Source organism: Podarcis raffonei, chromosome 1 (genome assembly GCF_027172205.1).
Source record: "Podarcis raffonei isolate rPodRaf1 chromosome 1, rPodRaf1.pri, whole genome shotgun sequence".
In the NCBI taxonomy this organism is placed as follows: Eukaryota; Metazoa; Chordata; class Lepidosauria; order Squamata; family Lacertidae; genus Podarcis; species Podarcis raffonei.
The window spans coordinates 104,170,507-104,186,426 of NC_070602.1; the positions used below are offsets into that span (position 1 = coordinate 104,170,507).

Here is a 15,920-nt window from a genome sequence, read left to right on the forward strand (position 1 = left end):
TTGACAGATGCAAGACAAAAGTCTACCCTGATGAACTACCAAACACAAGTGTGGTCATAGTATTTCATAATGAAGCCTGGAGCACTCTGCTTCGTACTATTTACAGTGTTATAAATCGGTCTCCACACTATCTACTTTCTGAGATTATCTTGGTAGACGACGCCAGTGAAAGAGGTATGAGTGAACAGAAAACAAATTATGATAAGGAATAAATAATTCCAGAGTAATGTTGTGGCAAGGCGATAAGAATGTAAAATACTTTTTAAAAGAAAATGAAATCTGTTTACTCTGAAAATCTTGCATTACTCTTAATCCTAGGTTTTATGGGGACAATGGCTAGAGTGGTGAAAAATGTGTACTCAAGTCTGTCAGATGCAGGTGAGATTCCCTTTTGCCTGCTCAGTGGTAGTGAGGGAAAGTATCACCATTGCATCTGGGCAATGTTGTGGAGTGTCACTGTTCAGAGCAGGTTGGGGTTTGTTGAATGCTGACCCCTGGAGTGAGCCAGAGAGACCCACTGTAGCCCATGGTGAACACAAAATGAACCATACCTGCTCTGTGTAGAGCTTCAATTTATAACTGACAATTGCTTGTCAAGTTTATATGGATACTTTTCAGTGTGTGCATGCAGAGAATGTGGACAGAATACTTGCAGAAGTGAGGCCTGCCACATGCACACCCAGGCTTAGTAAATTTACCCAGTGGGACTTGCTCAGCAGGTAACAGATTGTTAATGCCACTCAGAAAAGGGGATTAACAGTTTTAAAAGATCTGTAGTAGGATAAATATTACAGAAACTCCTGCTATATCCTGCTGAGGTGAAGTTTGGACCAGTTGACCCATAGCTGACCAGCTACAGGCTGGGCACTCCTTATGAGTGGCTGGGGAAACCCAGCCAGATGGGTGGGGTATAAATAATAAATTATGATGATGATGATGACTGACCATTCTCAAATGTACTATTTTGTGGGAGGGTTATAAATGATGTAGTAGTAAGCCTGGCTACAGGTATTTCTGGATGAAATCAGTTATCTAGATCCTTTTCTAGGAATTCTGTCCTGTTTTCGTGATACATACTAGGTATGCATGTCCTTGTATGCTTCTCCTGGACCTCTCAACAGACTTCCCTCTAGGATGCGAAGAGGAGGTCCCATTTTATGTGGTTTCCAAAGGTCTAAATTGTGTACAGGGCCAATGCCGCCAAAATGATTATTCTCAATCACTCAGGTCACCTAAGGCCTTACTATGCTCTGCAGTGTATTTGTGAGAGAAATTATATTGCTGTATAGGAAAGAATTACTCCTGAACTTTAGAATTCCTTCTTCCAGAAAACCTGCCCATGCACATTTTTCTTTTGGCCTTTTGGAACATGGTGAAAACTGTATTAAGAAGGCATTTGAAAATGTGGTAATTCCGTCTGCTTCCATCTCATAGGATCATATTGCTTTTTGTTACATATCAAATATGGAATATTTATTGTTTGGCTTGGATGTCTTAATGACAGAAAGACAGAGTAGGAATGTTTTAATAGATAAATAGGATATATGTCAATACCTTTTGTTTTGGCCAAATACTTCTTTTATTCATTTTTCCTCTTCTGTTCTATCATAATGCCTTGCTCTTCCAAAGGAAGTGCTTTCAGCAGCCACCAACATGGGTTATATCTCTCTTTACATAGCTAAGGAAACATTATTTTGAAAAGTCAATTGTTTCAAGTCTTCAAAAACCTATTAAAGTGCTGCCTAAGATGGGCGGGGGAAGTAATTATGACCAGGAAAAGTATTTTCAAGTGCTCCAGTGTGGGTGAGAGGCATAATTCCTTGTAGCTCCCCCCCACCCAAAAAAAGACAGTAGCTATCTATTGTCTCACCATAAAAATATGACCAGCATTTAGTTTGCTTCTTTCCCAGAAGTGTTCTTTATCATGCACTGGAAGGATTTTGGAGTCTGTTATGGACTTATGTGAGCCAAAGTATATTCTCTCTGTCTCTCATACAAGAAGCAGAGAAGGAGTCTGTATGTGTAGGATAAAGATAAAGGTACCCCTGACCGTTATGTCCAGTCACGGATGACTCTGGGGTTGCGCGCTCATCTTGCTCTATAGGCCGAGGGAGCCAGCGCTTGTCCGCAGACAGCTTCTGGGTCATGTGCCCAGCATGACTAAGCTGCTTCTGGCGAGCCAGAGCAGTGCACGGAAATGCCATTTACCTTCCCACCAGAGAGGTACCTATTTATCTACTTACACTTTGACGTATTTTCGAACTGCTAGGTGGGCAGGAGCTGGGACCAAAACAACGGGCACGCACGCCATCACGGGCTTTTGAACCACCAACCTTCTGATCGGGAAGCCCTAGGCTCTGTGGTTTAGACCACAGCGCCATCCGCGTCCCACTATGTGTAGGATACCCATACTATTTACACTGCACAGCTGCAAGACAGTTCCACTTGGTGCTCTTTTTGAGGCTGTTACCCCACATGTTTATTCTCAGTGACCTATGAAACAAATAGTTGCTGTATTCACCTCAGCATTCACATACTGCTCTTTCTCTTTCTCTGCTGGCCTTATTTCCCTCCTTTATTCTGTGAATTGTCAATATGTCTCTCAGTAGCTTTTTGTTTCCTTCTTCAGAATCTTTTGACCTTTCCAAATGCGTTTATTAGAGTGTTGCAAGGAAGTCATCCTTTCAGAAAGCAGTGTGTGGCATCTTAACAACACAATTTCTATCCTGTGTTCCTTTTGGTCTCCAAATTTCATTTGAACAAACACTTTGTTGTATCCCCCCCCCCTAATTTGCATTTGGCAGATTTTCTGAAGGTCCCATTAGAGAATTATGTGAAAAGTTTGCAAGTGCCAGTAAAAATCATTAGGATGGAACAGCGATCAGGACTCATCCGAGCTCGGCTTAGAGGAGCAGCAGCTTCCAAGGGCCAAGTCATAACTTTTCTGGATGCACACTGTGAATGCACTTTAGGCTGGCTGGAGCCCCTGCTGGCAAGAATCAAGGAAGACAGGTGAGAACTCAGAACTAATCCTTTTGCACTGTGACAGCATCTACCAGGAGAGCTTTAATTGGAAGTAAGTTTATTATAAACTACTTCTTTCATAGTATTTCAGTTAGTTATGGGAAATGTCTTATGAGCTGATACTGAAAATATAAGTCTCAGCCAAGGCCTTTCTAGTCTTTTCTAGGACAAAAGTAGGCCCACACATTTTTTATTTGCCTCCATTGTTCAGCAAATTGGTCTAACGAGACATGTCCTCCTGATTAATGTGACAGATCTGATTGGCCCCATTGTTAATTATTTTATTTATGGATTTAGAAAATGTATACCTCACTTGTCACAATCCTGAAGGTAGTTACAACAATTCACACACACACACACATCATAGTCTTTACGATGTGCAATAACTGTTGTTTTATCTTCACCCAGATTGGGGTTCAAAAATCCAATTGACAAATACAGTTGGGAATTATGAACCGGAAGAAAATAATAATGCTAACTCGCCCTAACTCACTACATATCATAGAGCATCGATCCTAAAATATCTAGCCCATAGCACAAAAAGTATTATCTCTCCAAAGAGTTATTGCAAAGAGGCAAGGTAATAGAAGCAGAGATAACAACAGAAAAGGCTAGCTTTATAATGAAATGCATACTAACGGGGGTGAATCCCCTGAACTAGTCAGAAGCCTTCAAAGCTAGAACTTTCTGGCACAGTTGAAACAACTTCCCTGTTAGTAGGCCCTGACCTTGGAGCACAGTAGAAACAGATAATCGGGTGCCTCAACCCAATGAGATCATTCCAACTGCTGAGAAGTAGCTTCTATCCCAAGGCCAGTTTTCACCCAGATCTTTTGCTACCCTTCCACTTCACCTTCACCAGCTACACGCCTTCAAAACAATATTGCTTTCAGGTCATACATGCAGACTCTCCAAGTGTTTCTATTTTCCAGGGACATCCCTGATTTAGAGAATTTGTCCCGGTTTCTGTTTGGATCCCGGAATGTCCCACTTTTCCTTATTTTCCTATTTTCATTGGAGAAATGTTGGAGGGTATGGAGTTATCCGAACCCCGAGCCGTCTGAAGACAATCCTGTATAGGGAAGCTTTTAAAAAAATTTTGTTATGTTTTTATATATGTTGGAAGCTGCCCAATGTGGCTGGGGCAACCCAGTAAGATGTGTGGGGTGTAAATAGTAAAATTATCATTATGGAATGGGACGTCCCTATTTTCATTGGAGAAATGTTGGAGGGGATGTACATGGAGTCCATAATCCTTGGCTCCATCCAATCTCAATAATTTTTGGATCCAGCCTACAAAGCACAAATAACATTTCTCACTGTTCTTCCTGTGGCTCCCTACTGTTAATTACATTGTCAGACTAATTTGTCATCCTTGTTTTCACTTTTACAGTTTGTATTATACACACACTATTTCTCTGGTTTGTATTCTTCTCATTAGGTTAAAGATGACAGAAATGTATGTTTCTGGTTGTTTTCTAGCTGATAGACTTGCACACACAAAAATTATTTCATTTTCTGTCCAGACCAATACAGCTGGAATTTAGACATTTATTGACCACCCATTAACAGTGCCCTCTGGGCTGTTCACACAAACTCCAAACAATAACGAAGTTGAAACATTAAAATCAATGCAATATCCACAGAAAAGCTGGCACAAGCAGCATAAAATCATTCTTGAATTAATGAGTTTAAAAGCCAGAGAAACAAATACCAATTTTTTAGTAAACTGATGGGGGGGGAATGGAAGCTGTACAGTTTGCTTTGTTAGCTGCACAGAACTATTCATCAGTAATATGTGAGCACAGCAGATTATTTTAAAGGCGGAGTGGAAAGCACATAATGTGGAGGAAGTTACGTGTGTTGGAATCCCATTGAACTCAAAGGAACATGGTAGTGCTTTAATGTGCTGTGGATAGTATGTATAGCGTATGCACTTCTAAACAGCAGCCTTATTCATGAGGGCTTTCTGCCTCTAGAACATGCATAAGGAATCTGTAGCATTCCAACTCTCATCAACCCCAGCCAACATAGCCAGTGTTGAAGTATGGTGGGAGCTGCTGTCTCACAACATCTGGAGGACCACACATTATCCATTCCTGCTCTAGAAGCAAGGCTCTGTGTGTGTACTTCTAGCTGGACGACAAATCCTATGTCCAAATGGGTGCTTCATACATTGGTCATCTCCCTGTTCCAGCTGCCATATATCCCTCTTCAAAGAAAGCAGTAATCAGTTGTTCCAAAAGGGGAGAGGCAGCAGCTGGATTTAACCATCTAGATTCCCTTTATTCTACCAAACGGATGATTATTGAGGGCTCTGTGAATAGTGCACATCTGTATTTGGGGCTAGAGAGATTTCCTTGCATGGAAAATTACCTGCTTGCATATTTACTTTTTCTTTTGTAGAAAGATTGTTGTTTGCCCAATTATTGATGTGATCAGCGATGACACTTTTGAGTATATGGCTGGGTCAGACATGACTTACGGAGGATTTAACTGGAAACTTAATTTTCGTTGGTATCCTGTTCCCCAGAGAGAGATGGACAGAAGAAAAGGAGACAGAACATTGCCAGTGAGGTAAGAGGTAGGGACAAAAAATGTTTTTTGTTTTTGTTTTTATCACTTGTTGTGTATGTACAAGAAGTATCAGTATGTGGACTTGTAATTCAGGTTAGATTCATGCAAAACGCGTAATGTATCACATAGATTAGAAGAATATAAGATTCACTTCAATGTGATAGTCCATGAAACACAATAAGAACCAAGAATATAGTTACGGTTGTCTTACACTCTTGACATTTTAAAGCTATTTTCTTTGAGCATTCTTGGAAAAGGGTACAGTTCAACAGCAGAACACCTGCTTTGCATGCAGAAGACCCTAGGTTCAGTCTGGCATTTCTAAATTGAGCTGGGAAATAAATTATGGACGGTAGCGTCCGCTTTGGTCAGTGTTGACGGAACTTAGATATACCAATGTACTGCTTTAGTTGGCTGTTTCCTGTGTTCTTGTATTAGAGGGACGCAGGTAGCGCTGTGGGTTAAACCACAGAGCCTAGGACTTGCCGATCAGAAGGTTGGCGTTCGAATCCCTGCGACAGGGTGAGCTCCCGTTGCTTGGTCCCTGCTCCTGCCAACCTAGCAGTTCGAAAGCACGTCAAAGTGAAAGTAGATAAATAGGTGCCACTCCGGCGGGAAGGTAAACGGCATTTCCGTGCGCTGCTCTGGTTTGCCGGAAGCGGCTCTGACCCGGAAGCTGTATGCCGGCTCCCTTGGCCAGTAAAGCGAGATGAGTGCCGCAACCCCAGAGTCGGTCACGACTGGACCTAATGGTCAGAGGTCCCTTTACCTTTACCTTTTATGTTCTTGTATTTGAGGGCATGTTCTTTTTGCTAGTTTAAAAACAGGAACGTTAGGAAGAGGATATATTCCTTTAAGCAAACATAATCTGAAAGATACAGATTTTGAATGTATAAGTGTCTCCTGAGAATCTTAATTGATAGCCCTTTGCCTGACTCTGCAAGGAGTAAGTTCATTTGTGGAAAAAGGATTTTATAATGTTTTTGCTAGTGGAGGAACCTGAAGAAGAATTTCTGAAGATGATTTCACAACATAAATTGGCTTGTAGGTGGTCCATCAGATACTCTGATCCCAAGCTGAGAAGCACTTTAAGGTCAGTAGCAGCACATTGAAAATGGACCGATAGCCGGTTCAGATGTTGCAGCACTGGTGAGATGTGTTGCCCACTCATCCCCAAGTTAGCATTCTCATAGCTATGCTTGAACCATAGACAAAATATACTCATATATTGGCCCAGCTGGAGAATTATAGTGCATAGATAACTGGGGCTAGGGATGATCCAGGTCAGGGCCACAATTGGGGTCAGAAGGTTAAATGCCATTACACACACACACACACACACACACACACACACACTCTGCTGGGATTTCGATATTTGTTCAAAAACAACAACCCTGCACTTTAGGATGGAGCTCCATGATTAATGCCTTGCGTTGCTTCACCCATAACTACTGAGGGTTGTATTAATCCAACCTTCACTCAGCATGCACCTATTGAAATTGATGGCCATGACTAACTTAAATCCATTAATTTCAGTAGGTCTATCTACTCTGTGTTAAAGTTAGTTGAATACTGTCCTGTGCTCCTACTCTAGCCACACTGGGGAAAGGGAAAAAACAGTACATTATATTCCTTGGAGAGAGGGGAGAGGAAAGTGCTTGGTGAGCAGTCTTGCACTCAACCAGACCTGGATAAGACCTTTTATCTTTAATTGGCAGTCTTGCATAATCCCTAAAGTAATCAACTTCCAATTTTAAGGGATTTAATACATTCAGTATATGGCTGCCTCCATAAGCTTTCATTTTAAAAAAGCAATTTTTTAGTCCTCAACATTCCAGGGAAATTATTTGAAAACATAACTACGCTAAGAAGTCTGTAACCAAACCACAGCAAAATAACCCAAGGGTACTTAAAAATGTCAATATTTTCATCAAAATGATATGTGCTCGTGGACCTGGCTAATGATTTTGTGTATTTGGGGCTGTCATCTCTGCGTTGTTATTGCCTTTTTAATGTTGACGTTTTTCAGTGAACTTCTGACAAGCATTGGAAAGAACGTAATTAGTCAAAGTATGGGTAACTTCAGTGTGCACTGAAAAAAGCTATTTAATCTGTGTAGCCTGTGATCTGTAAGGAATTAATTAGATGTATATTTTTAAATGTGTTTGTGAATCCCGTTCCCCCCAGTTCAAGTAGTTTATCGTGACTTTCATTTGGAAGCAGTTTTTGAGCCCAGTTCCAATAGTTTCCCCAGAGTATGCATACATATACACAAACACACACAAGTTGTTGGAAGGAAGGTGGGGTTACACAAATGTTCACTGACAAAAGGTGAAATTTGCATTTGAGCACATGTTGTGTACATGGACTGATAGGAGAGAAGAGAGGACTGGTAATTAAGGCTTTATCATACACCTTCAACTCTCTTAAAATTTCCCATCCTTGTGTTGTCTATTCATCAGTGATGGTGCATGAGGGGAAGATGGAGAGGGAATGGCACCCTACTGGCATTTGCCAGAATAAGGAAGGGCATTGGTGAATTCAGAGGTGATCTGGTGGTTTGGAGGCATCTGTGCCACCCAGAATACCAACTCGTAGGTTTCCTGACCTTGCTAACAGTTCTCCCCATCCCAGCAAATGCAATTCCACTTGCCTTCATGTGCTTCTGCTGATATTCATGAAAACTCATGGCTTTAGGTCATGGGTAGGCAAACTAAGGCCCAATTGCCTTCTGGATCCAGCCCTCAGACGGTCTGGAAATTGCCACGTGGATCACCAGTGCACACATTCTTTCCCTCTCCCTCATATGGGGGCGGTGGTGGTGCCTCCTCCCTCCTTCCTCCTGGCTTCTCCCTGCCCTGCCTAGAGGAGGAAGGGGGCTGGGCTTTGTTGGTGCCAGCAGCAGCAGCACTCGAGTGGCCGCCATTTTAAGCAGCCCCTCTCCGGAGACCTTTCGCGTGCTGTTCATCATCTCCCCGCCGCTGCCAGCCCCTGCTGCTCACAAGACACAGGTAAGCAGCCACCGGGGCTCGTGGTGCTCTTGCATCATTCCCCCCCTCAAAATATAGTCCAGCCCCCTCAAGGTCTGAGGGGCAGTGGACTGGCCCCCTGCTGAAAAAGTTTGCTGACCCCTGTTTTAGGTGGTCTGGAAGCCCCTGTAGGTCAGATTTAATAAAGACATACTGCAGCTAGTTTAACTGCACAAGTAACTGTTACTTGCATGTCCAGGGAACTCTGGATGATGTCATTGGTTCTATGAATGAAAACCACTAGAGAGGAGACGTGGTCTTCCTCAAGTCTCCTCTTCCCATGTTGCACACAGATTGCTTTCATGAGCAATTATTTGCACAGCTAAGCTAGCAGCAGTGATCCCTGCAATGGTTCTGTCAATCAGTCCCTAGCAGGTTCATATTGCAGTATTTTATACATCCCTAATTTGCAACAATATAGGAGTATCAAAATGTGCTCAATTTTAAGAAGCACAGTTCTGGTTCTATATGCCCACTTGTGGAGACAGTGAGTTATATCCAATGAAGTAATAAACAAAGTAGTCCAGTGGGTCTTTTCTGAGTATGACTAACGTTGGCTTTCACCCAATGGAATTCAGTTTCATTGGGGGGAGGGGAATCGTGCAGAAGTCGTCATTGTGTGCCTTAGGAATAACAAGCAGCTGATTTGTCATCTTGTATTGTGAGATTATTAAGGAGCTGAAGCAATAGAAGTATCAGCCTTTGCTAGAGTTGCTATAATTTATGGCAAAGGTTAATTAATTCAGTGTCTGTATTGTAAAAGCCTGCAGGTAATTGTCATCTAAGATAGTTGTAAGAGAGAACTCTGAGTATAATCTGTTCCTTTGAAAGCAACTTGATATATAGAACATTTATCATATCTGCTTTGAACAGAAGCTATGGGGAGTCATTTTAAAGAGTAATTAGTGGTACTTAATGTTGCAAACAAAGATTCAGAATTCAGTTCAAGCAAATTAAATGCTATTTCAAATTAAATTCAAGCCTATATGGTCCATTGCTATTTAACATCAATTTTGCCTTATCGTATTCTTCTTTACCTGGAAACAAAGTCTGCAGTCACCGAATCATGTACATTTTAAATAGCCTTATTATAGGCACTGGGCCTTCTCTGAAGGATGCTGCTTATTTTTTCCTGAAATAGCTGCAAAGCAGTCAATTGAAGCATAAAAAGAAGAGCCTTATCTCTACTTGCTCTGGTCAGAACCTGGGCATATATTACTGATTTAGAAGTCAGGATTGCACAGTCTCAGAGCATAATGTGAAGGTGGTGAAGGGGCATCTGTGGATATGTTCAATAAACGAGGTCAGTACCTGAAAAAAGTGCCTGTTTAGCAGATTGTATGGTTTCTTATTCAGCCCTGACATAAACCCATATTGTTTATAGACAGATGGACACTTGGCCTTACTGTCCATGGATCGTGGATAAAACATCATATTATTAACTTAGAAACCAAAAGGTGAGAATACTAGAAACTGAATCGCCCATTCTGATATAAAATGAATGCCACATCGATATCTCAGTGTAGTAACATTTTAAAATAGTTTCTCATTGTGAATAAGCCATCCAGACAATGAGATGGTTCTTTCTGCCCTTTCAATATCTGTCTGTCTGTCTTTCTCTTCCAGGATTCCATTTCCCCAGGCTTTCCATTTTCTCCCTTTCTCAATAGCAGTCATTGGCCTGTTTTCTGTTTTCTTTTCTTTTTGGGGTTTCTGCCTCCTTAGCCAGGCATGGTTTATGGAAGCTATAAGGCATGTCTGAGAAGGCTCCCTGTTCCAGTTGAGCCTTGCTTGAGCATCACAGTTTTCCTGAGCTCTGGCATGTTCTTACATTTTGGTTACTCCTTAGTCCTGATTCTGGCTTGCACCTTTCTCCTCCCTCCTGTTTTGTGTCATGGTGCTGTCACTGTCTCCATTCCTGGCTGGTTCCACATCTCTTAGTTCCAGGGTCACTTCAGGTTGCTGCCACTAGCCCAGCCCTTACAGGGCCACAGCAGGAATCATCACCATCATGATTTTGTTTGCATCCTACCTTTCCACAAAAAGAATCATGCTCAAAGCAGCTTACAGCAAAGAAACCAGAACTAAATCTCAAAAAGTACTCAGAGGTAATAAGCCCAGCCTGGGGAATGCCTTCTTCTCTCTGAGAGTAATATGACCCTATATATTTAAAATGACAAGTGAAGTAAAAACAAGCACATCAAAATGCAGCATGTAAGTTCAGTTGCATCACCCTATGGTTATTGGCTGTGATGGTGTTTTTAGAGCAGCAGAAATAAAATGAGCAGTTCACTCTGCTTGACCACTGTCCCATCGGGACAGAAACTGAAGGGCTTGAGGCATACTGTCAGAGCTCCAGTTTTGAGACTTCTTGTACCTTACACCCTTTCATTCACATGCATGAGCCTTTTGCTTTTATTACTTCGGATCAACATATACAATGAAGGGTCAGTGTTTACACCTAAGACCAAAGTGCTAAGACATAGGCAGTATGCTTTCCATCCATTGGTCTTTGCCTTCATTGTTGCTTCCCTGTAGCCCCGTTTCATGGCTATATGCTGGTAGGTTATATGTACTGGAAGAGTAGCTTGGGTGCCCTTCTCTTTACCATAGAGAGAATGTCACTTGTGAGCAGAGGGCCCCCATGCATACAAGTCTTCCCTCTCAAAAAGGGAGGGAAGCAATAATGCAAATAAGATTTCTCTGTGATTGGTTATTCATGGGAAGCACCAGCTCATAAATGCCATTATCTGAATGGTTGTGTGTGTGTGTGTGTGTGTGTGAGAGAGAGAGAGAGAGAGAGAGAGAGAGAATGGTGCCCATGTCTTCAAGCCAGCAAACAGTTCCACCATTGGGTACTGCTGCTGCATAAAGCATAGCTCAAAATCTTCTAGAGCTCTCATCTAGGAGAAAAGTGCTTCCCCCCGTTCTATCAACTACAGTGTTGTGGTTTTAGATCCATGTACAAGAAATTGTGCGGGACGCGGGTGGCGCTGAGGGTAAAACCTCAGCGCCTAGGACTTGCCGATCGCATGGTCGGCGGTTTGAATCCCAGCGGCGGGGTGCGCTCCCGTTGTTCGGTCCCAGCGCCTGCCAACCTAGCAGTTCGAAAGCACCCCCGGGTGAAAGTAGATAAATAGGGACCGCTTACCAGCGGGAAGGTAAACGGCGTTTCCGTGTGCGGCTCTGGCTCGCCAGAGCAGCTTCGTCACGCTGGCCACGTGACCCGGAAGTGTCTGCGGACAGCGCTGGCTCCCAGCCTCTAGAGTGAGATGAGTGCACAACCCTAGAGTCTTGCAAGACTGGCCCGTACGGGCAGGGGTACCTTTACCTTTTTTTACAAGAAATTACTTTGCTGATTAATCTAGAAAATAGAACTTTGTGGCCATGTAACTTATCAAAAGCCTACAACCCAAGGAACTCAGTTCAAGCTTAAGACATAGAGGAAAATACTTGCATGCAGTTCCCAGTTATGAATCGAAAATAATGAGCAGAATTAAGTGGAATAATACATGTTCTTGGGAAAAATCTGAGTGCATATGTTCCATTGAAACCATTGAATAATTCACAAGAAGTAATTATTCATCTTGCATGTGTGCTTGCACACACACACATTTGCAATAGACGTCTTTTGACTTCAACTATCATGCAAAGAAGGAAAACAGCACATTTCTCGCTCCCTACATCCTGTTTGGTTTCTGCTTCCTGCATACCACTTTAAACAGTGGATACCTGGAAAAAAATGCCTAGACAAAAGAAGAAACCAGTCTAACCTGCTCTGGTATCAAATATACAATGCATACATTGTGATAAATCAATGGAATATATTCAATAACAATCAAATGACTTAAGACTTAGTACTGCATTCTCAGCTCCTCAGTTACCCAATAGAATCAAGTAATCAGATCATTGAAATAAAGCATCCATCCTTCATTCTAATGCTTCTATGATGGGTTTTTGTTTTTTTAAAGTGGAACCATTATATTTATTGCAGAGTATACATCTCTAAACAGATTTTAAAGAAAATGAACTGATTTAAACTTTTTAAAATATAGAGAGAGAGTATAATGCATAATTTCAAGGATTCGGACAGTATTGTTTGTATAAAACAGCACACTAACTGGATTTGTCTCTTGCAAGATTTTGCAATCCTGTAAAGTGATTGTGCCCACCAGTTTTATGAGCACTCTCAAGGTGGAGTCAAATACATCAAAAGTCTTGGCCCTAAATATGTCACATTTTATTTAGGTTATTTTAGAAGAGGAATATAGAAACCCAATACAGTATTCCATTGGCATAAAATATAAGATGATATACATATATACATTTAAAGCAGCTTTTATCATGCATGCAGGATTTGGCCAGTTTTTGGAATGTATTTTAAATGCATGCATCATTTAGATGTATATTGAAGTATGAAGATTTCTGTTTTTTATGTACACTGCCCTGGAACCCATATGTGGATAAAGGTGCAGTTTAGGTGTCTTAAATAAAGAAATAAATGACCAGAAATTGCATGTGCAGGCAATCAAAACTATGATGCCTAATTATGCACCTTCAGCTTATAGTAAATAGAATATAATTATGTCTAAAGTGTATGGAGGATATGTGCTATAGTGTCACTTATTAAATTCCACAAAGCATACATTAAAACAAAAAAATCCTTTTCCTTTCTGTTTTTGTTTTGTTTTTCAACTAGGACCCCTACTATGGCTGGTGGCCTATTTTCTATTGACAGAAACTACTTTGAAGAGATAGGAACTTACGATGCAGGAATGGATATCTGGGGTGGAGAGAATCTTGAAATGTCTTTTAGGGTAACTTTCTATTTTACTTCCTTTTCTGATAACTGGAACGAATATTCTGTTTTTTTAAAAAATGCCATTGTTTACAATAAGGGTACTTTTTACTTGTTTTATCCACATTGCAATTTTTGGTTTGAAGGTAAATTTTTAGAGTTGTGGATTTTTATTTTCTTTGGATGCGATATATGACTATTTGGAAGCTCTGCCTTCTTGAAAATTGTGTTTTATTAATTCATTTGTTTATATTATCAAAGCTTTCACTCAAATAATTAATGATAGCAACATATTGAAAAGCATCAAGCTTCTTTGGCTGGAGCTTGCAAATGTTTTTTGTCATGAATTTGCAAAGATAATAATAATGGGGTTCTAAAATTGTGCTTTCCAAATGAGGATCATTATTACAAAGGAATTTAATTTCATTCATGTCCTGGAACAAACTGACTTAATCTTAGTCATTTGTATGTTTACTGCCCAGGACAAAAATGAAATGGAAATTTTCATGGAAATTTCTTTATTTTGTAAATAACCTTAGTAAACGCATGAAAACTAGAAAACTGAACTCTAGTAGATAACCTGGAAAGTGGAAAGATATGATAAATGATTCAATATACAGTCTTGTGCTGCATTATTTAGATTTGGTTTGCATCTGATAGGATAGGTTAGCCCTCGTACATGCCTCTCATAGCAGAACTAATTGCCTATTATATCTAGAGGAAGACTAAGGATGCTTTCTGAGCCCAAGGGCTAGATTCCAGCATGGGTAGGACCAATAAAAAGTACATACATACACTCCCCATCTCTCCAATGATTTTCTCATGGCAGAGTGGAATACACACACAACCTAACTCATTGCTTGGAAAGCAGTATCTGTGCATCCCTCCTGACTGCTGATATCTCAAAATCTCTCTTATTTATCCCCTGCATGCTTCTTTCTGGGACACGAAGATGGCACAATTTCATCTTCCATGCAAGGCACAAATCTCATCCTTTTTAATTTCTTACACCTCTGTTTTATGGAGCCAGGAAAGGTACAGGAACATGGAGCATTTGGTGCCACCACTCCTCTCTGCTGCCATCGGCTCCTGCCTAGTAAATGGGGCAGGACTATATTAGATGAGTGGGCAAAGGATGGAAACATCCACTCCGTCTTAAAGTTTCTGACAACCTGTGGAAACTTCCAGTGGCTTGAAATTTACTGCAAGCAATGTTGCCAGAGATGGAAAGGCGCCCTATTCAAGCACAGCTGATAGTGCTGATAGGAGTCAATATCATAGGGCAGATCAAAATAAAGATCACACAGGTAGGAGAGATAGATCCCATCGCCCACAAGCCATACTTGGGGGAGGACATAGCAGCCAACCTCTCACCCCCTATTAGCTTTGGACATGCACCAAAGTAGTAGGAGTCCTTTGGCTTTCCAGTGTTTCCCAGCTTAGCCCAAAGCAAGTGGATAATCCTTTCCTTCAGAGGGAGGACACAATAATTCACCTAGTTCATACTCGGGAGCACTGGAAATCTGCTTCTGAGTAACACCAAACCCACTGTAAGGTGAGTGCATGGCCAGAACGTTGTGTATGTTTAATTCTCACGGAAAGCAATAGAATTCAAAATGCTTTATATTTGGGCTATTCTTTTAATAGATTCTGAATGTTTGCAATTGACATTTTTGCTAATGTGTGGGTGAGAATTTCTGAATGTAACTATTATGTAGGTTTAAACTCTTAACCAGAGATCATGGGGAAACCTAGACATTCAGCAAGCCCCTCTTAACCACTCTAATGTAGGGCAGTACACAAACACACACACACACACACACACACACACACACTATTGCATTGAATGTTGCTGTTAAATCTTCCTTTAATTTAAAAAGCTTTGCTGTGTATAGGCCTAAATCCATATTCCTGGTTATGTTCCCTATTAATCACTTGATTGGTAGATCCCCTGGCTTTAGAGGAAGAACTGTGCTTTTGATAGGCAGAGAGTGTTACAGTAGGATAGGTTCCCAAGGATTATCTCCTGGAACTAGCAATGAGAAGCAGTGACTCATCTATTCTTCAGCTACGTTTTTTTCCTCCTTGTCACAAGATGTAGCTAATCCTGTATCTTATTATAGCTAATCCTAAACTGATGTGCTTGGAAGGTTAGAGTTTATATCCTGCTGTTGAGCTTTTTTACTGAGCTTCAGAATTCTTGCAGCACAATTATTCACAAAATTTTTACTCTATTTCAGATTCTGTACTTAAAACAAAATAACTGGCATTTTAGGGTTTGCTTTTTAAGAGGCATTTAGTTAGGATGCAAAACAGTTTCTGAAAGATGTGTGCAAACTTGTGTTCCTTTTTTTTCTTTTTTTGAAATCCTACCTAAGAGACAATGGAAATTATTTGCAACACTTAACACTGTATAGGATGCATGCATAAAACATCTGAATTAGGATGGATTATTTTACTAAACTATTAACTGAAAGGGGCATGCAGCTCTG

General features: G+C 40.9%; 1 protein-coding gene across 4 annotated transcripts in view; it reads left to right on the forward strand.

Annotated features, from left to right (window-relative positions):
• The window catches only part of GALNT13 (polypeptide N-acetylgalactosaminyltransferase 13), a 154,571-nt gene that overhangs the window by 75,021 nt on the left and 63,630 nt on the right, over window positions 1-15,920 (forward strand). For all 4 annotated transcript variants that reach the window (XM_053407154.1, XM_053407172.1, XM_053407181.1 and 1 more), the window contains exons 4-7: window positions 8-174; window positions 2,805-3,012; window positions 5,431-5,601; window positions 13,330-13,447. In XM_053407154.1, coding sequence (XP_053263129.1) covers window positions 8-174; window positions 2,805-3,012; window positions 5,431-5,601; window positions 13,330-13,447 — 664 coding nt within the window. The remainder of the gene's footprint in view (window positions 1-7; window positions 175-2,804; window positions 3,013-5,430; window positions 5,602-13,329; window positions 13,448-15,920) is intronic.